The 27,174-nt window shown below is 39.6% G+C and overlaps 1 protein-coding gene across 3 annotated transcripts in view; it reads right to left on the bottom strand.

Annotated features, from left to right (window-relative positions):
- The window catches only part of fbln2 (fibulin 2), a 101,080-nt gene that overhangs the window by 27,100 nt on the left and 46,806 nt on the right, over nt 1–27,174 (bottom strand). For all 3 annotated transcript variants that reach the window (XM_030421014.1, XM_030421012.1, XM_030421013.1), the window contains exons 6-9: nt 15,405–15,614; nt 10,483–10,608; nt 7,917–8,018; nt 377–511 (exon numbers count right to left, since the gene is read on the bottom strand). In XM_030421014.1, coding sequence (XP_030276874.1) covers nt 377–511; nt 7,917–8,018; nt 10,483–10,608; nt 15,405–15,614 — 573 coding nt within the window. The remainder of the gene's footprint in view (nt 1–376; nt 512–7,916; nt 8,019–10,482; nt 10,609–15,404; nt 15,615–27,174) is intronic.

Here is a 27,174-nt window from a genome sequence, read left to right as displayed (position 1 = left end):
CAAAACTTCAAGCATTTACTGTGTCAGTGTTTAACCTGAGGAAGAATTCTTTTCCCATAAAAATATAATTTTCTTCAACTCTGCACTTGGAAGAAGTTGGACAAATGTTCTTAAATTAACTGAATCTCAGGAGCGATGGACAGGAGTGTAAATTGCATATTTGTTTATTTGTGCTGCAAGTCGGTTGTAAATAAATGCTATTTAATTTGCAGAATTGTCCAAAATTGAAGTTATTGTCTAGCAATAAGGCTGTAGTCTTACTTTCCGTACTGCATAGTGCTACATCATCAGCATTTCCTGTGACTACTTTATGTGCTCTGGAAATGGCTGCTGAGTAAATTCGCTTAATGAAATGCTTCAGGAACAATGAACTCACCCTTGCAAATACTGTTCCTCAGGTGGTAGCCTGCAGGACAAGTGACATGGTGCTCACATACAAATGAACCCACTGTGTTCACACAGTGCTCTCTGGGCTGACAACTGTGGGTGTTGGTGGCACACTCGTCCACATCTGTGGGAGAAGAACAAGGGTGACTGTGTGTGAAATGACAGGGGGAGAGGCAGCCTCTCAGAGGTCGATGATGGACAGGACCTCTATGTAATTGTTCTCTGATTTTCACCCTGATGGAGCTCAGTGAGTGGACATCAGTAAAAAAATACCAAAGAAACTAACAAATGAAGTCATTTTTACATTGAGGAGTTTGAGGCATGTCAGGAAATTATATGTTTTGCATCTGCATGAAAATGACTAGGTGGGAAGCAGTCATGATAGTCTCAGACTGAAAGTGAAAATTATGTGAAAGTGGTTTTTGAATTCATTCATTGTGGTCATTTTTTCTGTTACTATAAAGGAGGAAACAAGTGTCTTTGGATGTAATCATAAAAACTCTTTCAGCCTCAAAGCGGAATTGGCTGACCAGAGGGTGGCACAGTTCACCCTGTACACTGCAGACTTCTCCTAGTAATCACCCCACAGCCATCTACAAAAGTTCTCTGACGACTCTGCTATCGTCAGCCTCATCAGGGACGGAGACAAAAGAGCCTAAGGAGAACTTATTCAGGACTTCGTAGACTGCAGGCAGGCACAGACAACCCTGCACACAGGTAAACATCCAGAGAACAGACATTGAGATGGTGACATCTTTCAAGTGCCTGGGAGTTCACCTGAACAATAATCTGGACTAGACTGATAACACTGCAGCAACATATAAGAAAGGTCAGAGCAGACTCCATCTGCTGAGGAAGCTCAGGTCCTTTGGAGTGCAGGGGGAACTCCTGACTTCTTTCTATGACTCTATGGTAGCATCAGCCATTTTCTATGGAGTAGTCTGCTGGAGCAGCAGCATCTGGGCAGCGGGTTGGAAGAGACTGGATAAACTTATTAAGAAGGCCGGTACATCCTGGGATGCCTTCTAGACCCAGTGCAAGTGGTGAGAGAGAGCAGGATGATGGACAAGCTGTCATCGCTGCTGGTGAAGGAGTCCCACCCCCTGCGGGTCACTATCACAGCACTGGGTACCTCCTTCAGCGATAGGCTAGTACACTTGGGTTGTATTAGCCTATCGCTGAAGGAGCTGCCCAGTTCTGTGAACCAAGGTGGTCCAAGTGTGTGAAGGAGAGGTATCACAGGTCCTTCCTTCCTGCTGCAGCAACAAAAAACTGCCATACTTCTTACAATTACACTGTTAACATTGTAAAACATTAATTATATACAATGTATATGAGTCTATTTCTATTTCTTACTTTTTAATTGTATTGTTTATTCTTTTACTATTATTATTGTTTATTACAATACAACTGTCCTTTGGCTGCTGTGATGAAGAAATTTTAAATAAAAGACAAATAAAAGAAATTCTGATTTTGATTCTGATTGTACTGTGTTGCCTATACTAACTAACTAACTAACTAACTAACTAACTATATATATATATATATATATATATATGTATATATATATATATATATATATATATATATATATATATATATATATCGTTTATATATATATGTATATATATATATATATATATATATATATATATATATATATACATAGTTAGTTAGTTAGTTAGTTACAGGCAACCAATAATACCAATGCTGATGATCACCACTTTATGAAAACATGTTCAAAATGACATGATTTGATAGGCAATAGGTGAAGAAAGAATGGCTTTCTCACTGGTGTTTCCACCAACAGGTGGTGCAATCAATAAACCAGGCTTTAGCAGGCCATTATACCAACTTTGGTCAGTGACTGCTTTGTAAATACAGGTAACACAAGTAAAATGTAAAATATCAGGTCTTGGCAGAAGCTATATAATATTTTGCTTGCTATGCATGTTTGTATGAAACAAAAAACACAGTTGCAAACCCTGGAATCTTTATCAGTCAGACAGCACGGCAGCCAGTAAACAGGCACTGTTGATTTATGACACTCATGGGCTCATGGTGTGACAGTGGATCGTTGCTCTGTTGCGGCTCATCTTTATCAAACTGCTGCATTCCCTTATGTCATCACAGTAAATGACTGATAAGCTGGATGCGCTGATAGCACTAGAATTATTGTGTATGTCTGTGTTTTTGTGTGCAGGGGTGTGACAGTCATCCAGATGTGAAGATCACCTACAAAATATGTTGCATTCCGCAGGGAACCTGACAAAGGGGCTTTTATAAATCTGCATGACGGAGCCCGGGCTGAAAAAACAAAAACAAAGGGCAGAAACAGGGGGAATATATTATCATGTGTTGCCTATGTATCTGTCTGCGGTCCCTTGCTGAAATGCCTTTCTTGACTTTCAAAGCTTTTACTACAGGGAATTTGAATGCCTTACAACAACTTCCAACAGAGAGCAGGGGGAGGAAAGCACTGATCTGAGTTTTTACTTTGTGTGTGAGGAACGTCCTACAGCTCTTTTCCTGTAAGGTTTTTACCTCTGAAAACTAAACAAGCATTACCTCTTACAGAACACAACATGGTTCATTGTATTATATGAAGCCACTGTGGATCTGCAGCAAACACATTCTTCTTACTTACTAAAATGAACAGTTTCTACTTTTGACATTGTGTAACACTCTGGAGAGTCTGTAGGATTCATGCTCAACACACAGTGGTGACATACTCAGTGTTTTTGGGGCCCTTTCCCGGTTTATTCCCCAAGCGAGAGACATCTGGTGTCTCCGTTGTAGGGAGGATATTTCCAGGGGCAAACCACACTAAGGGCTGAATCTGCCTGGTCCTTTGGGCCCTGCTTTCTGTCAAGCCTAGTAATGGACGGGATTGTTTCCAAATTTTCATATTGCCAGTGGTGGGGAAAGTCGCCTTCTCCATCCACTCTGGTGGACAGCATTATTTCCAGTGCGTCATTCAAAAAGGAGAAAAAAGAAAAAAATAGAAAGAATGCCTATTGCCTCAAGGTCCCTACATTCCATGAATGGCCCCCTATGAGTAGGCACATTACACACTTGTGAGGAGTGAAATGATCCAATATAGGGTGGAAACAAAGATTATCTTTTTTGACAAATATAAATGCTCAGTCGAACAGAGAAAAGATAGCAGTTTCAGAAGAATTTCTTCTAGATACCAGAGGCCTCATTTATAAAACTCTGCAGAGAATCAACAAATCTTTGTGTATGTACACAAGAGGAAAATAATCCACACCAAAAATTATTATGATTTACAAACTTGGTGCCCAACAGTGCGCAATTTCCTTTTAAAAATCCCACATCAACTAGGAAATGTGCACACATTTTTCAGCCCCTTATTCTCATTCCACATCTACAAGGACTTTGAATGCCTTACTCCACATCTACATTCAACCATAAATGGCTAATGCAAAGTGCCTTGTGAACGTTATCCTAACCCTAATGCATGCAAATGAACCACTGATCAATACAGTAAACTATCGTTACAACTGAGAGGAAGACTAAGATATTTTTTTTGACACAAAAAAAACAATGTGTTTGTGGGGAATAAGGTGAAAGTTATAAAACACATGAAATTAATTATTTATTTCAAGTTGTCCTTGTCCTTGACTGTAACTGCGATTGTACCACTTACCAAAACGATCAGGGGTCTCCCACAACCTGTGATTTCATCTGAAAATGGAAGTTTGATAAGAGAACACTATTTGTTAAATAATTTATGTTATGGTGAACTGGGCCTGCATGATGATTAGGGCTCATAATGAGGATATGGAGGGTAACGTTCATAATTAATTAGGAGATTCAGATGTACCAGGTGACATTCCCGAAGAAGGCAGTGTTTGTGGCAGTGTGAAAACAGTTTTTTAAATGTTTAGATAACATGGATTAGTTATAACCTTTAATTTTAAGTGAAATCAAGTGTGAGATGCATTATTATGTGTAGAATAATGTCTTTAACATTTAATGTGGACAATCTGGCTTCTATTCACCACCTCACCATCACTGTTGCCAATTCCCCTTGCCTTTAAAAAGTACAATCGCATGGGTCAATGTTTCTGTAAATCTACACCCATTTCCCTGTCAAGTATTTTTTAATAAATTCTAATTTATGCTTAGAAAGTGGCGTACACACATTTCAAGCACTTTTTCGGGCCCCAGAGGAGGCTGTGCACCGGGAGACGTCTGAGATGAAATACCAATAGGCATAGATGCAAACACACACCCTCTTGTTCTTTTACACTGGACCCCGCAATGAGGTCTTTTGAAAAGTTTAAGCTGAGGAAGAAGTCAGCCTTGGCTTAATTGCATATTTTGTTTGAGACAGGAGGGTTGGCTGGTTGAACGTCTTCAAGAAACTAAAACACATCCAGTTGCCTGTGATATAGCACTTACAAGTTCATTTTGTAAGTTGTTCAATATTCTGGGCCAAAATACATTCTATTGCAGATATGTTTACTCTACAACCTAGGCAGGTCTCTGAGACCTGCAGGGACTGGTCAGCTTATTGTACCCACAGTTAAAACCAAACATGGTGTAGTGACTTGTAGCCACCACTGGAATCAGGTTTCCTCTGGAGTCAAGGTTTGCACCAAATGTATTGAATTTGTCTGCCTGTACTTTTATTAACAATATAACAGCCAGGGTGGGCATTTTAACCTTTTTCAAACGTATATGTGCTATAACTTTGTTGAATTAAAAATGACTGTGCTGCTGGTCCTGGACTTTCCTAAAAGTGTCCATATTTTCATTTAAAAATAGTTTTTACATAAATTGCACAAAAGACAAAGAAAATGTTATAATTTTTGCCTATTTTGGCCATAGGTGATCATATTGACTACGCAGATTTTGCTGCAGTGTAATTGATATGTGTTTGCACGCAGGGAGATGCATTTGGTAGCTAGGCAACTACCATTGTCTCTCGTCAGAGAACCACCACTTTCATTGGAGGTGGATCAGCCAGAACTGTTCATGGCTGATGCAGGTCAGATGTTGCCCTGCACTGCATCTTTGAGGTACGCAAATTAGAGGAAACAAGGAGCTCCTGTGTGTTGTTGTGTTTGTGAGGAGGATATTAACATATCCACCTGTATTGACTTCTTAAAAGATATCCGGGCAAAATAAATGCATTACTCTCCCTATATCTTTATCTATCACAATATATTACAGAGTTTGGAATGCACAATTTAGACGAATGCAAAACAAACAGTTTGGTCCTTTAACTAAAGCTATAAACCCATATGATGTACGGTATAAATGTGGATTTTGTATGCGCGTGTGTGTGTGTGTGTGCGTTTGTCTTGGAAACTTGGAATATGAATTCACAGCCTGACTGTAAGCAGAAATAATGCTGGAGCACTGATTAACTGTCTGCCCAACACATTTACTATTCAGGTTGTGTATGAAGCCATACTGTGCTGGATCCTTGCTTACTCATACACTAAATAAAATGGGAACAACTGTTTGTTTAAATCTTACTTTCATTCACATTTAAATGCAGTTGAAATCTCACAGAGAGAGGAGCAGCATTATTTAGCCTGCAAACCTGTGAATTACACAGTCATGATCTTGGATTAATTACATCCGGATTCGATAGAAGTGCTTAGATTTGCTAAACAAATATCAGATTACTCTATGCAGTCATCATAGCTTTACTTTGGTTTCACGGTCAGGTTGACAGATCCATAACAACCTGTCCTCAAGTGTACTTCAAAGTCTGCTGACATCTCCATCAAATCCCCAACCATCACCTTGTCATGCTATTGGCCTTGGTTCATTCCATGCCAAACAGACAGTTGCCCAACCACAGCTTTACATGTGGAAACAGTTTTGGAGAGAATTCCCCTAACTGAATGGAATGATAGGAGGGAAAACACTAACTGTACTGCTAATGCATTTAGAAGTATTATCCCATCTGCTGAGAGATAAAATGAATTAAGCGATTTATATATATGTAAATAAATCCCTATATGTATATATGAATCACTTTATCAAACACTGTGTAAGCAAGTTTCAGGCAAGTGTTGTTGCATTCTCAACTTTTCTGCAGCAACACATTAGCATTTAGATTTATACTCATACTATTTCATTTCTCAAAGAAATTATGTTAGATGAAATCAAACCGCACTCATTCAATTAGGAAAACTCCATCCATATATGGTGTATCATTGCCACCCACTGGCCATTTGTGGTATTTTTGCTTGGACTACAAAATCCTCTGAGGCGCACGTAAGTGGCTATTATTACTATCAATATAGTTATTACAAAGTTTCTAACATGCTTGTACAAGCCTTGTGTCCGCTTGTGGACCCCACATAGACATAAATATCTGTTTCTTTTGCTCCACTATGTTCACCCAGCCAATCCTCATCAGAAAAACAACAATATAGGTCAACAGTGAAAGCAGCCTTTTGCATACTACATTAACATTTTGTGTTAAGCAGAGACCTCTAGTGGCCATAGTAATTATTACGGCAGCAAAGGAGGAAGTAAAGCAAAGTTGTATTAAGAGCATAAGCAGGACGGGACTGCAGTTTATTCTGATCCCGCATAAACTGTCCTATTTCCAGGAATACCATTAAACCCAATTCATATAATGTAATGTATGTATAATCTGCAGTAGAAAATAGTCCCCAATAAATTCATAATTTGTTCCTGTTTTAGTAAAATTTGTGAAAAAACTACAGCTCCCAGCTGTTTAAGAAAAATACAATATGTAGTCTTTTAATTCTTTTTTTCAAATAAAGTAACATACAGTATGACCCGTGATTTATGTCTTTAGTGGGAACAAACTGGCTTGAGAGCTACAGATGTAGGAGGAAAGGTGGAAACAATCAAAAGTTTATATGGTCTAAGTAAAGTACTTAAATATATCTGTATAGGAAATATGTTTTTGGTTTATAATAAATAGATATGGTACAATCAGTTGTGTTACAATGTGTTTCTACATACAGGCAGCACACAATTTATTGTCATTTTACCTGCAACAAACTGCAGTTGTGATTCACCTGTAATAGGTTTCAATGCTGTGTTAAGCTACCGCACAGAGCTTTATAAAAGAAGGTAGTTAAGGACACAGATAATATGTGTAGTATTTGTTTTTTCAGCTACAGCTGCCACAGAGTAATTGGCTATGGTTGACTAATGCTCTAGGCAACGGCCTTCCCCACCATGAAATGGGAGCCCAATCAGTCAATGTGTTGTTTAGTATCACAAGGCCTGCATTTTCCTCCTTCATGAGTGACTGCATTCAATTAAAAAATGTCCTATTCTCTGGACAAACTGCTCCATTGCACTTGTGTTCCGTTGTCAAGGCTGTATGTGTTTGTTGTTGTTCATTTATATAGCAGTGAGTGCTATTGTTGATTGTGTTGGGTTGTTTGTAACCTTGTGCAAATCCTGCTTGAGGGAGAAAGCTTAAGGGATACAAACAAGCATTGTGATTTGCTCCAATTACTGCCAACAGTACCACATCAAGAAGGAGTGGCAGCTTTTACCTTCACACATGCGTCCATCTGTCATCAGTGAGAACCCTGGGAAGCAGGAACAGCGGGCGCTGCCTGCCACTGTTGTACACTGCTGACTGCAAAGACCATTTCCTGCAAGATACAAAAATATGAGCAGCATTATCACAATCATCTCAGGACTCCACAGCTCCACATACGGAATAGTCAGTTACTCATAATATCTTAAATTCCTCATCATTGCGTCGTTTCTCTGCTGTCCTGTTAATTCATTGCCCTGTTGTCACAGCCTCGTACTGATCATCCCTCCCTGCAGGAGTGAGCCTCTCATGAGCAATCACATTAAATACAACAGAATCAATTCTCTCTATTTAACAAGTCAATAGCCCTGTCACAAAAAGGCATGGGCCTGGAACTGTTTTCTCACAACCACCAACACATTCACTGTTAAAACTCTGTGGTCGTCAAGTGTCGGAAGGCAACTCCATACATTGATCATGAGAGTCTTATAACCAACAATCAGAGACACTTTTGATGGAGCAGGGCTTTTATTGGAGCCTGGAGTACAGACTGGAGCAGCTTGAGGTTTGCACTGCTGATCTCCTCCTGACTTGATGGATTCAGCGCATGAGGCTGCAGCAACATAAACACAGCAGATCAATTATGACTGAACAGTTTATCAGTGAACGGGCATTGTCCCAGTGTTTACTACTAAGGGAGTTATTTGCCATGGCTCAGCCAGACGGGACATAGACACTAAATGTCAGCCCCTCTAAGCTCGACCTTCCAGCTTTGTTTCAATAAAAGCAGAAGTGATGTGCTCAACAGCTGTATCCCGCCTACTGGGCTCTCAGCTGGAGACATCAGCCACTGCTGGTAGACTTCACCATAAAACCTGTCACCCATTACACATCCAAACAACAAAACAACCTTAGCAAAGGGAGGAATCAACAACGGTGAGTCTCACAGCAGGTAGTGTTACCTCAAAATCTACAAATCATGTTTCATATTCCTACAATCATGTATAAAGGAAAACCCAGATCCCTGCTCCAAACTACCTTTAAACCAGGGGTGCCCAAAATGTGTCCCCTGGAAGCAGCACCTAAGAAGGCGCTTTAAATGTGGGTGGGCCAATTTTATTGAAGGTTTTGGGGATATCTCCTTAAATTTTTGTTTGTTTGGATAAAGTGTATTTGTCATATTAACAGCTTCTCCGATCTGGCTATAATAGCATGAGAAAAATTATTGGTAGGCCTAAATTGTACAATTTAATTGAGTGCACCAGAGTTGTATGACAAAAGCTAAATTAGTAGTAGTATGCAAATTAATTAATTTACAAATTTAGAATTGCTTGAATAACAAATAAAAAATGGTGGCAAATTGAACAGCGAGCTAATAAAATAAAAGCTCTAAGCTATTCAATGTGAAGTCATGACTGCAATATATCAACTAATATGAATATAGGATGTGGACACAGGCCGTCACCCACGCAGGCACTTGGGTCCCACTGATCTCCCTCCTTTTTGTCCAGTGGACTACCAGGCCCACAAAAATCTCTGTCAGAGTAACTGACACGTTAACATTACCTAACTGTACGTTCAGTAGCTGTCTCATGTCAGAGCAGCATGTTTGTGTTTTGTGAGCCACAGTTACCCTGGCAAACACGTCGCTGCAACTAGCTGATGCAGCTGCAGTGTCCCTCGGCTCCTTCTTTATAGCCAACAGGCTTGTGAGTAGTGGAGCGGTGGCAGGGCAGCCCGCTGGTAGCCCGCCTGTCTGCTCTACAGAGACACTACTCAGTGAAGAGCTGCTCTGGAGAATGAGTGACCGGAGAGAATGTGCAGAAGACCAGAAGTGAGGCCTGCAAAACTACAGCCACCGAAAACAGACATTACCAGATCTACAATATGTGAGTTAACAGTTAGAGTCATAGAGCATAGAAAATGCAACCAACAAAGCACCAATCAGAGGTGGAGTAGGGCAAGTCTTGTGAGAAGATCTTTAGGATCCATAACAATAAATCAGTCTGTGTGTCAATCTGCTTCTGTGTGTAAAGTGTGTAAAATCACTCTCCCATTTTTTTTTGTGGCTGAAGACATCACAGTCTCAGCTGCCATACTGTCAGCCATTAAAGACTGTATATATCAGAATCTTTCTGTGACACGATCATGTTAAAGCTGAATAAGTGCCAGAGTTAAATTGCAGATTCAGATTCAGTTAGAAGTTGGATGTTAATTTTTAGAAGCACTTTAGTGGATGTTCTACATAACAAAGGACTCTTGTTTTATTCAAACTTGGCAGTAATTATTTTATAATAGAAGATGATTAATAATATTAAAACAGTTAACTCTGAATATTTTGAGCAAAAACATATCCAATTTGCAACTACAGTACGGTTTATTTCACACAAAGTGGTCTTAATCATCACTTTTATCATGTATAAACCTATGCCTGAAAAATCAAATATAATCAAATTTGTATTGTTAATATGAATGCACAGATGCTGCAAATGTGAGTCTATATCATTCAGGGGAGAATGACTGTCCTGACTCCTAGTGACAGTAATGTTATATCATTTGTGGAGTAATACTGGCATTACCTGTACAAGGCTTGAGGCGTGCATGGCTGGTGGTGGTTGTAATGGTTGTTGTGGTGGTAGCAGTAGTTTGTGTTGGGACCAAAGCACGACTGTCTTCTTTGACTCTGCTGTCCTCATCAGGACCCACTGCACATTGGACACACAACAGAAACCATGGCAATTCATGAAGCACTACCTAACTGAAGGCTTAAACTACAAAAAGAACAACACTTCATTCACAAAATCAGGAGGTTGACTCACATGTTCCTGAAATATGAAACTGATTCAGAGTAATATTCCACATAATAATGGTATAATTATCTCGTAAAGACACAATTTGACCCAAGCTGGATGTTTTTGTTATCATCTCTTATAGAGCAGCGAGAGTTCTGTGAATGAATCATCTCCCATTTGATGTTTTGGTTAATTTTAATGAGCCTGTTTAAATGGCTCACACTCAAGTGCCTTAAGTATGATGGTAAATCTGTTGTTGCTCTAACCAGTGCATAACCATAGTAAAATGACCATAAATACACATAAACTGTGCTTCCTGTATGTAACACTTCAATGGAAGTTACATTATTAAGTTTTATTGCTCAGCAATTCCGTCATCTCCCAGTCAGTAAATTCCGCTCAGCCATGTGTATCCTAGTTCAACCAAACAAACACAAGGTCAGTCAGGAGACGACTTAGCTGGGAGGTCAGTTATATAGCAACACAATCATGGCACACCTTTTTAGTGTGTTTCCTTTAGATTGACAATTTAAGAGAGTCTCTGCTGAATACATGGCAAATACTGTACACCACAAATACACAACAATAATACATCTCTGCTTGAGCTTTCACCATCTTTATATGGTCTCTAAATGGAGACCCTCAACTTCATGGAAGTCAAGTATTAAGTCTTTTAGGTAGGCGAAGGTTTAATGACTCAGTAGCAGGGACTGCTTGCAGTGGTGGCTTTTCTGGGCCCAATTAAATAGGGGTAGAGGTGAAGAGAGACTCCTGTTTCCTGTTGTAGGGTCTAGGCTTATATATATATATATATATATATATATATATATATATATATATATATATATATATATATATATATATATATATATATATTAAAAAGGGAATCAGAAGAAGAAGAAGCAGGGTTGGCATTCGGGAAAAACACGGTGGACTGAAAAGCGAAAGTGAAAGTAAATGGAGAAAGGACTTATGGATGGCAAATTCACTTTCAACTCACTGCCAGATGGTTTGGTCGATAGGACAAAAGTTATCTGCACGTACTGTCGACATGAAATTAGTTACTATTGAAGTTCGTCAAGTCTCGAATATCATCTGCAAGCCAAACACATGGCAGATGCAGAAGCCACCGCCCCCCCTCGCCAAAAGCAGACATCACCATGTTTTGATCCCATTTAGTGTGAGGGGATATTTTTTTATCCTTTTATTTTCCTGCATGAATTGAAGTGTTGAATAAACATTTTCATAAAGCAAGCATATTTGCCCTTTCTTATAATGTTAATAGTATTAAGAACATGGAAAAAATACATTAAGGTACATTTAGAACAGAAAGAAATGTGCCAAAAAAATTGCGATTAATTTGCGATTAATCGCGAGTTAACTATGGACAAAATGCGATTAATCGCGATTTTAAAAAAAATATCGGTTGAAAGCCCTAATATATATATATACTGCTCAAAAAAATTAAAGGAACGCCTTATTTATTGGGTATGGCATGAGGTCAATTGAATCTGTCTGATAATGATCAGGTTGGTTAAGTAGCAGAGGGCGTTGTTAATCAGTTTCAGCTATATTGGTGTTGATGGAATTAACAACAGGGGCACTAGAGTGGCAACAATGAGAAAAACCCCAAAACAGAACTGGTTTTGCATGTGGAGGTCATTTCAAGTTTCTCCCTCTTGATCTTTTTTGGCTGGTTTTCCACTAGTGCTGGTTTTGGCCACAGTCATTATCACTACTGGCAGTGTTAGGCGATTCCTTAACCCTACAAAAGTTGAATAGGTTGTCCAACTCCTCCAGGAATGCGCATCCACACATGCCGTAGCAAGGAGATTTAATGTGTCTCAACTTATCCCGCTCCTATGCTAAGCGTACCCCATACACGGGGTAAGTTGTGCCACAAGACCACTTATTTTGGAAATGCTACATTATTGAAACAGTTGTGTTTACACTCATTCTGTTTGTTTAAAGGGATGCACAACATCCTGAAATATATGCAGATATATTAGTTAGCGACAGAACTATGATTGCTTTGATGTAGCTTCTTAATATGAAAAATGGCTCATCTTACCCCAGTCTCCCCTACCTGGAGGATGAAGGAATTGATACAATTGAATGGCCCTCACAATCACCTGACTTGAACCCGACAGAACACCTCTGGGACATTATGTTTCGGTCCATCAGGCGCCGCCAGGTTGCTCCTCAGACTTTACAGGAGCCCAGGGATGCCCTTACACAGATCTGGGAGGACATCCCACAAGACACCATCCGTCGTCTCATTAGGAACATGCCATGATGTTGTCAAGCATGCATACAAGCACGTGGGGGCCACACAAGATATTGAGAAACATTTTGAGTTGCAGAAATTACATTTTGGCAAAATGGACTGGCCTGCCACATCGTTATTTCACTTTGATTTTCAGGGTGTCTATACAATTAAGCCCTCTTTAGGCTGAAAACTTTTATTCGCATTGAAAGATGTGGCATCCTTTTGTTCTTAGGACATTGCCCTGTCCATATCTGTATAGATATCCAACATACATTTTTTTCACATTGAGATCTGATGTGTTTTCAAAGTGTTCCTTTAATTTTTTTGAGCAGTGTATAGATAGATAGATAGATAGATCATTTAGATACTAGATAGATACTTTTTTTCACAATAGTACGTGTGTTACTCATTCTATCACAGAAAAAAATAGAGTTGTAGAAATCACTGGAACTCAAGACTGCCATGTTGTCCTGTATGTTGACTGCATGTTGTCAAAGTTATGTAAACTTTTGACCACAACTGTACATGTTCTTTCCCAGCGTATTTAAACTTTTGACCATGACTCCAAGTACTGGGCAGGTTAGGGATTGAAGTGTATGATTGCAGGCAATGCATCTGGGTACATGCAATGTTGGGGAAACTACTTTGCAAGCGTAACTTGTAAAACTACATGTAGTTCTGCCTGGCAGTAGTTTGAACAAACTACATTTCTACCCCTGGAGAAATGTAGTTTGTAAAACTACTGCTAAAAAAGTAGCTTTAGCAACTACTTATACTCACTATACTCATTTAACTCAGTGTTAAATAAATCAACATGTTGTATGTGAAACAAATATAATAGTCTACAAAATATTCACACGCTAGAAGAAATATGCCTCTCAACTAGAGAGGAAAAAGTCGAAAAAGTCAAAATTATTGTTGTTTTCGGCTTGCAGGGCTCATAGGTCGTGTCTGTAGATGCATCTATATCCAACAAGTACATGCTCAAATATGGCAGTAGTTGGGCTGGCGCATTCAGGGGCGCATCGGTGGTAGCAGGAGGGTTGTCCATGACGTGCTTGTGCCATATGAGCACTGCCTTCCTTGACACAAAGATCCACCCACTCTGTGAAGCATTTGAGTGCTGCCAGGGCAAGCCAATTAGAGGCAGTGTTGGCTTAGCATTTTATGACATGTTTCATGCCTTTTTTCAAAGAAAAATAAATTTAAATGCATGTTATACAGTTCTTTTTCAAATAAAGAATATTTCATGTTACTGGTCAAAATTGTAGTTTGTAAATTGAGTAGTTAAACACAAAAAATGACCCAAAAAGTAAAAAGTTGAATTACTTGACACAAAATATGAATGTAGGTTAACTCCCAGCAAGTTACAGCAAATAGTAGTAAGCTATCTACAAGTAGTTTTACGTCTCCCCAACACTGGGTACATGTAGGCTGTACAAGCAGGAAAATTAAGAGTTAACCCTAACTTTATCTTTCAAGACACCACACACTGAGGAATTTATTGCCTCAATTAACTTTATTTACCATCAACACTGTTGGGATATCCACATAAAACATAAGTCAAACCTTCATGTAAAAGCATAATGATGACGAAAGAGGCACTTTTTAGATTTACCGTAACTTTCGTTTTTGCGGGCACGCTCATTTTCAATAGTGTGCAGGGGCACTCAATGCTAGCATCAAAATCACTATTTTTAAAACATTAAGAAGGCTCGACACAACATGAAACTTTGGTGTGTCACCAGGGTCTCTACATATGAACACGAGCATTGAGAACATTGTTTGTGTACACAGAGTTTACTAAAAAGAAGGTTTCTGGACAACTCAAGTTAGCAGATGTTTCCTCAGCTCGCTGCTGACCTGCCAGTGAGAAGTGACGATCTCCGAATGTAATGTAACCTGGAGCATAGTTAAGGTGGAGCGCTCCTAAAGCTTAGTTCCATATTAATGGACCACATAGTGACCACATGAGTTTCCCACTAAAGTTCCCACTAAAACTAAAGTTTACCTTGACCTTGACCTTGACCTAATGCACGGATAATTAATTGTTTTGTCATTAGCTAAAAACAATATTGACTTTGAAGTTGAAAAAGGAGCCTCATATGAGAAACAATACTAAAATAAAGTTTCATGTTTCCTTTCTTAGTGTTTTAAAAAATAGCTTGCCCAAAAACTGAACTATGGCATATCTTAAAAGTGCCTCTTTCGTCGTAATTATGCTTTTACCCGAAGGTTTGACTCATATACATTCACAAAGAAAAGTCTAGGTTGCATTTTGGCGAGAGTTTTGCTTTCAGTGAGCTTGGCCTCTTCCTGGGGCTCTTCAATCATGGAGCTTACCCAGTTTAATTTTTGGTCAAAAGTGTACAACAAAAACTATATGATTTAAGTCAGAGAGTTGATGTGTGAAGCAACCATCCATGGTGAGTTTGAGTACCTGGTGCACAGGATTGTCCGTCCTGCTGCAAGATGTAGCCCTGGTGGCAGCCACAGCGATAGGAGCCCTGGATGTTAGTGCATGTGTGCTGGCACAGCTGGCCCACATGGAGCTGACACTCATCCACATCTTCCTGCTCTTCCACTGCATTGACAGCTTCATTTGTGGCACTGATGGAGAAGGCCTCCTTGGGGTACTTGGTGTCTGATACTGGAAGGAATGAAAAAAAGAGGAGTGGGTGTGTGTGTGTGTGTGTGTGTGTGTGTGTGTTGGGGGGCTTAGATATAGCACCAGATTGCCTGTATAATTTATCCTACTGACTTGAAGACACGAAGCACCATCTGCTCCTTGGTTACAGTTACAGTGAGTGCTGAAGTGATGTTTTTATCCAGATTCCCTAATTACTAGCATTACTAGAAACCACCAGTAACAAGTGCAAATGTCAAGGCCTTGACTCTTCGGACCACAGGACACTAATGTGAGAGTGAAGTGCTGGAAACAGAATTGCACAAAATATTCAACATTTTTATAGTGCAGTTAGGTCGAGTACACAGGGAGACATTACTAAGCAGAAAGAGAAAGACATGAAGCACTTTAGGAACATTTGTTTTTAACCTGCTGTTTCTATAACTGCACATATCACACTATCTAACTAACTCTCTCTATCAAAGCTATTGTACACTTTATGTAACCTATGTATTACATTGCCTCACAAAACATGTTTTAATCAATCTTACAAGAAACCAGAAAATTAAAGCAAGCTTTGCTTCAGCATTGCCAGATGTATGATAATTATCATATTTGTACACTAAATATTGCCATTTTGTGATGGTCCCATTACTCTTTATTATTAGTGGACTGTACTTGCCAGCCCACCACAGACACCTCTTTAGCCAAGCTATAGGCATCCATTATTATTGCTCGCACCTCTTCTTCTTATTATTCATCCTACGTCCTTTTTTCTGCCCCGCTCCGTTGAGCGCACACAAACAAATAATATATCAAAATGTGCGGCCCGATCGGACTTGCCATTATTTTTCTCACCAGAATAATAATTTTTCACGTCGTAAAGGCCCATTTATACCCTACGGTAAAAACGGATATGGACCCTTTCGTCCGTATCCATTGGTCGTTTCATCCGTCAATGGATCCGTTGCCTCTGAGCTAACGAATCCGGAGTGCTCCAGACGAAATGGAGCAATACTGGTAACTGGGGGGGCAGTATAGAGTCAGAAGTCACTCCATTGCGAAAATCGTCGAAGACGAGAGAAGTTGCTGGCAACTCAAAGAAGAATAAGAAAAGAGTACAACATTGGACAATTTAAAAATGGCGCAAAAAGATATGTGAGTTTGTGAGAAGGTAGGCTACATACATTTATACGATGAAGCTCAGTCATTTATGATACAACACAGCCCTCTAAAGGATAAGTTGCGTTACGTCCATAAAAACGCTGAAACCGGATGGAGGAATGTAGGCCAGTAGCGGAGAGAATATTTGGTACGGATGGACAAATTTCGTCCAGATCCGCAGGTATAAAGCCAGCTTAAGACGGAAGGAATGAATGGGACGAGGTAAAAAAAGTCGCAAATCTGCAACGTTTTTCAAACATCTCCTGCTCTGGCATACATTCACCTAGAAACACCATTTAAACTTTAAAATGCACAAGTCGTGGCTATTTGAGTTGTATTTGAACTTTTTTCCCTACAATGAACTGTTTTTGAACTGTGACTCTTGAATGACGGTAAGTGATTTTGAAAAAATTCAGGGTTTTCAATGATTGTGTATAGCGGAATGTTTGTGCAGCAGAGTGGGGGAGACTCAAAAAAACTCAGAAATGTTCTCCTTACATAACGACCCCAGCCACAAATTACACTCAAAAACAGTGATATTTTCAAGAGTTATAGCCACACCTGCTTCTTTCTCCCAATGTGTCTACTTTATCAGTATCTGCCTCTAACCGACAAGAGTAGCTCTCAACTGCTCCATTCACTCCAATGTAAATCAGGAAGAGGATTTTCAAAACTGCACCCTTTTTTAACTCATTCCTCTTTCCACATTTCTGAAACGAGGACCACAAAACTTTATGAGTGTGTTCTTTAAAGGGGCCTTCAGACCAAACGCTATAGACGCGAATACAATCGCTTGAGACGCTTATATCGCGCTGCTTGATCATTTTGGACTATTCACGTCATTCCCGTCATTCGCACTTGTTGCGTTTGACGCTCAGGGGGAAAAAAAGACGACAAGCTTGTCTGCTCATTTTTGAACCGGTATTTCTCAACCCGCTCTCTCTTTTCACATCGATCTTGGCTGATATCACCACCCTTGCTGCACACACACAGCTACATTTAGCTTCTCCTCCATGTTGGTCTGAGTGTAAACAACTGTAGGTGAGTGACGTCGTCGGCTTGAACTCGTTGCTGATTGGATGTCGCGGCACGATGCCGCCTGAAAAGTTTGATATTTTCAACTTTATTCGCGTCACTTCAGACATGCTGCTTCAGACACTCCAGACGCTCCAGATGCTTCAGACACTTCATTCGCGCCACGCTAGATGCTCCATTCGCGCCGCCGCCGCCTGAATCGCGTGTCATCGCGCCATTTACATTGATTTTCAATGTAGAGTTGCCACTCAATTCGCGTCTATCACGTTCGGTAAGAACGCCCCTTAAGGCCTTTCTGGCTTGATCGTGAAAGAATTTTGCCAATGTCATATATAAGTTTGACTAAATAGCACTAGTTTGACGTCCTAGATGTGAGGATGAAATCACTCTGAAACCAGCTGTCTCAGTCACTGTTGCTACGGCCAAGCGACAACCATTCCCATGGCAACCGAGATCAGCTGGGCCAACAGAGAGAGTGACGGGCACAGACACACAAACACACAGACGCACACTCACAGACACACACGCACACACACACACACACACACACACAAATGCAGTCAAATATGCACGTGTAAGCATGCACACATGATCACACATGTACACACACACACATACAGCCATGCTTAAGGGTGCACTCACATGTGCACAAACACACACACACAGTATATTTACGAACATCCATCCATCCATCTTCTTCGGCTTTATCCGGGGCTGGGTCGTGGGGGGCAGCTGTCTGAATCACACACACACACACACACACACACACAAACACACGCACAGCATTTTTCCCAACATTTAAACTATATTTAACGATCATCTTTTCATTCATTCAGGCCAGGAACTCCATTCAAATATTGAAATGTTTCCAATCATCAATATACTTTTCAACTTTTCAACACAAATTTAATCTCTCTCTCTCTCTCTCTCTCTCTCTCTCTCTCCCTCTCTCTATTTTTCGATAATACATCTTTTGGCACTTAATTTCCACTTCACCTTTGAGCGAATCCAAACAAATTATACATTGAAACGTGTGTCTCGGTCACACGCATGCGCGTGATGTGCTTCTACTCTTCTTCATAGACATGAATGAGACCAGGTGAAAAGATCGAAAAAAAAAAAAGATTTCAAAAGTGGATATCTCTGGCATACTTTGAACTAGACAAACCATTCAAACTTTAAATTGTAGATACAAGTCCAAATTATCAACGTGTGATTCAACTTTTTCTGTAGCTTTCATAGTTTTTTTGTCACGGGGCAAAGCACACAGCACATTGTCTAGTTATTATTATTATTTATTTTATGTGGACAGGGACGGTGCACAATAAAACATTAACCCTGTATATAACAAGAAGAGATGCATTGCACCAGGCTTTAGCAAGTTGCTATTTTTCACCCATAGTCCCTGGGGAGGTAGATGGAACATACAATACATTAAATACAGTTACTAATTTCACAGTTTTCAATTAATGAATTTCAATTAAAAAGTTACGAATACACACATTCCCACATCATTAAAACAATTCACCCCCCTCCCGCCAACTTTGATAAATAAATATGCCCCCCATCAAACACACACACACACAGACACACAGACACACACACACACAAACACACACACTCACAAATGTCTACAAGTTTGCTGTGACAGTATCCAACGTTTTGTGTGACATAAAGATGTTTTATGGATGCTATCGCGTTTTTGCCTGTAATTTCCAGATTTGAAATAACACATTCGCAAACCTTAAATCGATATGTTCCCTGAATAGAGCTGGGTTTTCTGACATGGGACACGCCCACTTCTGCAGCAAGTTCTGTTAGCTAAATCGCCACATATGCAAAACCTACTTTTTCGAACTCCTCCTTGGGATTTTGTCCGATCTGCGTGAAACTTGGCACATACACTCTTCAGCTGGACCTAATCTAAAGTTATCAAAAGAATTTTGCTCGGTCCAAAAATTTGCAAATTATTAACAAACAAATTTCTGCAGCTAGCTCTAAAAATGTAAACTGTTTTATATCTCGGTCAAACTAAATGCTATTAACACAAAATTTGAGATCCTTGGTTACCATGAGACTGGGAAGGGATGAGCTGAATTTGGCGAATTTTTGGCCACTAGGGGGTGCTAAAAATATGAGAAGTTTATATCTCTTGGTTGGTATGATGTAGGGCCTATCCTGAGGCCATATTTTGAAGGTGGTCATGACTGGTCAATGTGGGCATGGCTTATTACAACAAATCCAAATCGGCACACATTCAGCCTTTTGCACTTCCAGTGCACTTCCAATTACAGCGAATACCACGGCTCAGACGCTGGCCTGTGTCCTAAGTTTTGCCCCGAGCACGTCATCCTTTGGGGCCAACTTCCATGGGCTCTGCGGTTCACGAGGTCCGAGCCGCGCGGAGGGGCTTGGCCCCCGTTCATAACTGTTTGCCATGCCAGTTTTATTAGTAACCTTTTCAAAAGCAAAGTTCCAACAGCAGAAGTCTAGCTTATTGTGGCTTCCTGTGCCACTGAGCAACTTTCTTTCAAATGAGCGGGGTCCACCTCCAACGCAATATCCAGATTTTCCCTTAATAGATCCATTTGTGGGAGTGTATCAGAGAGAGGCTGACTGACTATTTCACCTACAGTGCCTTGCAAAAGTATTCACCCCCCTTGAACTTTTTCACATTTTGTCACTTTTTTCATCACAAATGTAAATATATTTTATTGGATTTTATCTGATAGACCAACACAAACTGGTGCATAATTGTGAAGTAGAAGGAAAATGATACATGGTTTTATTTTTACAAATAAAAAACAGAAAAGTGTGGTGTGCAAAACTATTCATCCCCCTTTACTTTGATATCCTTAAATAAAATCCAGTGCAACCTTCAGAAGTCCCCTAGTTAGTAAATGGAGTCCACCTGTGTGTAATCTAATCTTAGTGTAAATACAGCTGTTCTGTGAAAGCCTCAGAGGTTTGCTAGGGGACATTAGTGCACAAACAGCATCATGAAGCCCAAGGAACACACCAGACAGGTCAGGGATAAAGTTGTAAAGTTTAAAGAGAGGTTTAAAGCATGATAAGGATATAAAAAAATATCCCAAGCTTTGAACATCTCACGGAGCACTGTTCAATCCATCACCTGGAAAATGAAAGAGTACGGCACAACTGCAAACCTACCAAGACATGGCCATCCACCTTAACTGACAGGCTGGGCAAGGACAGCATTGATCAGAGAAGCAGCCAAGAGGCCCATGGTAACTCTGGAGGAGCTGCAGAGATCCACAGCTGAGGCAGGAGAATCCGTGCACAGGACATCTATTAGTCATGCACTCCACAAATCAGGCCTTTATGGAAGAGTGGAAAGAAGATAGCCAATGTTGAAACAAAGCCATGCAGTTTGCCACAAGCCATGTGGGGGGCACAAAAAACATGTGGAGGAAGGTGCTCTGGTCAGATGAGACCAAAATTGATGTTTTTGGCCTAGATGCAAAACGCTATGTGTGGCAGAAAACTAACACTGCATATCACCCTGAACACACCATCCCCACCGTGAAACATAGTGGTGGCAGCATCATGCTATGAGGATGCTTTTCTTCAGCAGGGACAGGGAAGCTGGTCTGAGTTGATGGGATGATGGATGGAGCCAAATACAGGACAATCTTAGGAAAAAAACCTGTTAGAGACTGCAAAAGACTTGAGACTGGGGTCTGAGTTTTACCTTCCAGCAGGACAACGAGCCTGAACATACAGCCAGAGCTACAATGGAATTGTTTAGATCAAAGAATATTCACGTGTTAAAATGGCCATGTCAAAGTCCAGACCTACATACAATTGAGAATCTCTGGCAAGACTTGAAAATTGCCGTTCACAGACACGCCATCCAGTCAGACTAAGCTTAAACTATTTTGCAAATACTTCAGTCTCTATGTGCATCGCTGGTAGAGACTTAACCCAAAAGACCTGCAGCTGTCATTACAACAAAGGTGGTTCTACAAAGTATTGACTCAGGGGAGTGAATACTTTTGCACACCACACTTTTCTGTTTTTTATTTGTAAAAAAAAAATACAATCATTTTATCAATTTCCTTCCACTTCACAATTACACACCACTTTATGTTGGACTATCACATAAAATCCTGATAAAATACATTTACATTTGTGGTTAAAACGTGACAAAATGTGGAAAGGTTCAAGGGGGGTGAATACCTTTGCAAGGCACTGTAGCTTTATCCTCATTCCTTTAGCACATTATCAAGTATGTCATCACCATGTTTGCAATACCCTATTATAGCTTTTTTAGCTGAAAACTAATCTGCTAGTAAAAAGGCAGTTGTACATGGAGTTCTTACCCATCGAGTTTTAGTGTTAGCATTAGCACAAGTTAGCTAGCTGCGATCTGCCAGCGTCAGTTGCCATTTCAGGTGACAAACCCCTGGCTGTAGGTCGCACAACAGTGCACATCATCGACACCTCCGCCCATCCCACGCAATTGCCGGCACATCGTCGTCTCGGATTTAGATAGCAATGGAGTCGGAAATAAGTGTATTGGCAGACCAAAACTGAGCCCCACTTTACCGCCGTCTGTCTAAATCCGTGGACCTAGCCGCAAAAAGGACGGCCAATTGGCGGCTTACTGCCCAGTATAAAAACAGCTTCTGTTAAGAAGCTGGCTATGCTTTTCTTTGTGAAAATCAAGCTTTCTGATCCATTAATTATGAATTTAAAGTAAATAAATAAATAAATAATTTTGAATTGTACACAGTAATTGGTGAATGATCAATTGCACTTTGCACTGAAATTAAGAAGAAAATGAACAAAATATGGTGCTGTCTGCTGACATTCCAGTCATCCAAATGATTCTTTAATGGCCAGATCAGGCATCACAGCTCCCCTCAAACTGAATGTGGAATTTCAGCTTGGCAATGAAATTAGTTGGGAGGGTATTTAAAGGAGACAGATTGAAATTATAATGGTCATAACTGATACAGCAAAATCTGAGATATCCTGACATGTATTTTCTGGTCTAGGTCGAGCTAAAAAAAAAAAATGCGTTTTAACTCATTTGCAGTCGTCATCAGACCTTTTCTGACTGGTTATACACAAATATCTTTTAAACTTGATGACCATAATTTGCAGGACAGTGTTTCTCTAATAAACCTGTAGTCTCTGAGGACACGATGTAATAGCTCAAGTAGTGCTACTCAGGTCATTTCTACAGACTCCCTGCAGAGCCGCAGGACATTATACAACCATGACTACTAAACTAATCTTCATGTGTCAAATGGTGGAGTGATTCTTTAACATGTATAATATCTATCCAGAATTAGAAAGAACCACAATGCAATAACCAAACAATTTTCAAGTGGGTTTGCTGTTATTCAGACTGTTCTATACTGCAGCAAAACCACACAGCACTGTGAATGAACATGTCAGTTCATTATAGACACACATGCATCACGAGGCAATGGGTTGAGGCTTTCCGTTAATGATTCGCACAGTCATTACCTGGGGTTTAAATGCAAGGCGATTAAATATCCTGTTTTAATTAAAAGGCAGAGAGTCAAAGACTGAAAACATATTCCCTATGGAAATAATTACAGTGTATCTCATCCATAAAACACTCACAAAGTAAAGGTATCTTTCATGGATCCAGTATGTGCCTAAGCAAGTTACACGCATACACACACACACACACACGCACACACACGCACACACACACACACACACACACACACACACACACACACACACTAACTGAAAGCTGGAACAGTTTTTGCAGCTCCTAAACCTTTCACTGCTTTCAGCAGGTTAACTGATTCCCACTTCAGAATGACATCATTCAAATTTCCCCTTTAAAACTTAAGGAAATGAGCTGCAGTGGAATGGTTAGAACAGATCCTATTAAAGGGTGGAATTAAGAGGAACTCCTCTGATGTTGTGAATGAAAAAAATAGGCTGAGTGATGGAGAGAGGAGACTGACCTTACCTCACCATCATGCTTGGACACAACTAGTGCTATTTAAGGAAAACCACAAAAGCTGACTAATAACGAAAAATGCTATTCCGTGCGCTGTGTCTGGTTCCAATATGAACTAAAAAGCTGAACCAAGGTCCTCCTAATCAAAGATTTTGAGGAAAGGATTTTTTTTGTGTGTGTTTATACGAGGAATTTAATGCTCTAATTGCAGAGGACATTACAAAAAAATACCATACTATCAAGTGCAGTGCCATACTGTAATCTCAAGTCTTATTTGACCATTACATTTCTGATCCCATTGATGAAAGCCACACATATCCTTTCTCATGGAGCTTACAGCTGCAAACAAGATATATAGGTCGTATTCCGAGGCCAGCAAACTAAACAGAAGCAAATCAGCCGGTTCAACTATGTTTTTGTAGTGATAAGTAGATACAAATGTGCATTGGAAAGTTTTTGCATTTACGCATGTTTATCCTGAACCTCATATGCTTGAGAACTCATTGATGAAAATGTCACTGACATGAGGTACTTGATGGATCAGAGAGAGAGGAAAATGTTGCTGGCACAAGTAAAGAGACAACAGCCTAAGCTTCCATCTGGTCCTTATTCATCACAGCTTGCATACATCTTTCCTCATTAAGATTTCTGGAACTCCTGACCAACCAGCAGTGAGCATCTGTCTTTTAGAACATCACACTGACCCCATACCTAACCACTGACATAAACTTCAATGATGACAAAAGAGCGATGGTCCAACCTGGAACAATTCCATATTCCAGCACAGTGCAAAGATTTATAAAGGTTACAGTAAATACTTTTTTGAGACAGAGCTGCTGAGGAAGCAGAATTCACCAAATGTTGTATTTAGGCTAACTAGCTGTGTGTGTGAAAAACATGTTCTCTTTTCCTTACAGGAAAAGTTGAAATATAAAGCCATTATCTAATCACCACAATGCTGATGGAAAACCAGATAAAGTTTTGTAGTTAACAAAACATTTCTGGAGCTTAACAGCAAAACAGTGATGTAGCATTCTCCAACAACTGAAATTGATGGGGACTTGTTTAGACCTAAAAAAAAACCAACAACAACCAAACCAAATCCATAAAATTGCTCAAGATCCAACCTGATTTGGAATGACATTATTTGCATCCTTTTGCAAGCTATTCACTGTTAGCTGCTAAGCTAAAAGCATGTGTGCAAATGAGCTATATGGAGGGTTAGGGGTTAGGCTTGGTGTTAAGTCACCATCTACTTCAATTGTTTATGAGAATGGTGCACACTGTTTTTCATTGAATGTCCAGACATTTTTTGTGGACAACTTCAACATGACTGAAATAAACATTTTGCGTGAACTTTTCCTTTAAGACTCCTATACTAAGTCTCCCAAGCTTGGGTTACAACAGTGTGGTTGTCACATCACAAACTAACAGAAGTCCTGACAGTTTGTCTGAATATTGGCTGTGTGTTGTCTCTGTTGATTTAGCGTTTTGGTAATTGCACAGTATTTTCATAATGCCTCGACTTGCTTTTTGATCAAAAAAGTCAGCAGCATCATAGTACACAGCCAACAGTATAAACACGTTCGTGTTCCGAAATCTGACTACACACTAACTCTTCGCAGGATCCGGGCTTGCGGTACATTCACACACAAAACTGACAAAATTACACACTCAGAATGTCTATTGTTCCTCTTGCGACAAATTTGTGGTGAACTGGTAACTTTTTCATAAAAACATGAAACTTTTGACACTTGTAAAGTTTGGGGCCCTGGGCATTTTCAGAGATGGAGCAATTGCCAAAATGTCGTGTGGCAGACATGACAGCCATTTCACTTTCCGCCATAACTGCATTATGTATGTCTCATCATCATCTTCTTGCCAAAACATGATAACACAGAAAAAGTGTTATCATAATTCAGTCATTGTGGAAAGTAAAAGGGCCACGCGGTGTCTTTGACATGGCTCAGTTTGTGAAAATGTTACAGGCCCCAAACTGAACAAGTTTAACAAGTTTCATGCCTTTATAACAATTGCCAGCTGTAATTTATCAGCTTGAGAAGAATCTTGAAAAGCAGAATACTGAATCTGCCACATTTATCTTGGTTTAGGATTTTTGCTTTCTGTTTCTCTTTGATAGACATTGAAATGTCAGAGTCGCTGTTTAACTGGGCTTGTTTGAGATGACTGTACATGAGTGATCACTAGCAATAACAGCACAATACACACCAGTCAGAGTTCTGCATGACAAAAATGTTGACATCAACAATGATAGCATCACAAGATCACATTTTTTCTATATGACAACTGGGCAAACTCCATATGATTTTGAATAGGGTTGCCTCTGATAATGCCTAAAATGCTGGATCTGGTATCTGTATATAGTGAGTACACAGGTAATGCACTAATTCTGTACCACAATTGTTGATAATTGTGTTCTTTATATATATATATATATATATATATATATATATATATATATATATATATATATATATATATATATATATATATATATATATATATATATATATATATATATATACATACACACACATATTAGGGCTGTCAAAGGATTAATTTTTTTAATTGCAATTAATCGCATTTTGTCCATAGTTAAGTCGCTATTATTCGCAAATGAATCGCAATTTTTTTGGCAATTTTTTTGGCATTTTTTATTTTTTTTCTGTTCTAAATGTACCTTAATGTATTTTTTTCATGTTATTAATACTTTTAACAACATAAGAAAGGGAATATATGCATGCTTTATGAACATGTTTATTCAACACTTCAAATTATGCAGGAAAATAAAAGGCTCAAAAATATCCCCTCACCGTAAATGGGATCAAATTATGGTGATGTCTGCTTTTGGCGAGGGGGGGCGGTGGGCTCTCTGCATTTGCCATGTGTTTGGCTTGTAAATTATATTTGAGACTCGACGTACTTCAGTGGTAACTCTTTTCATGTCAACAGTACGTGCAGATAACTTTTGTCCGATTGACCGAACCATCTGGCAGTGTTTTGAAAGTAAATTTGCAGTTCATAAGTCCTTTCTCCATTTACTTTCACTTTCACTTTTGAGTCCACTGTGTTTTTCCTGAACGCCAACCCTGCTTCTTCTTCTTCTGATTCCCTTTCTTATTCTTCTGCCACCCTCTGGATCAAGACTACAGGTGCCATCGACAACCATAAATCAAACAATGCGCGTTTCTTTTTTTTCAATACCCAGCGTTAATCACGCGTTAAAAAAATTAACGGCTTTAAGAGGATGTTGCGTTAACGAGTTATCAATGCGTTAACTTTGACAGCCCTAATATACACACACACACACACACACACACACACACACACACACATTAAGGCTGTGAAATGTAGATTAGAATATTAAATCACAATTAATTGCATGGTTGTCCG

The sequence above is a fragment of the Sparus aurata genome, chromosome 6 (assembly GCF_900880675.1).
Source record: "Sparus aurata chromosome 6, fSpaAur1.1, whole genome shotgun sequence".
Taxonomy (NCBI): domain Eukaryota; kingdom Metazoa; phylum Chordata; class Actinopteri; order Spariformes; family Sparidae; genus Sparus; species Sparus aurata.
The sequence above is the reverse complement of the archived record's forward strand: the minus strand, read 5'-3'. Positions and strand labels throughout refer to the sequence as shown.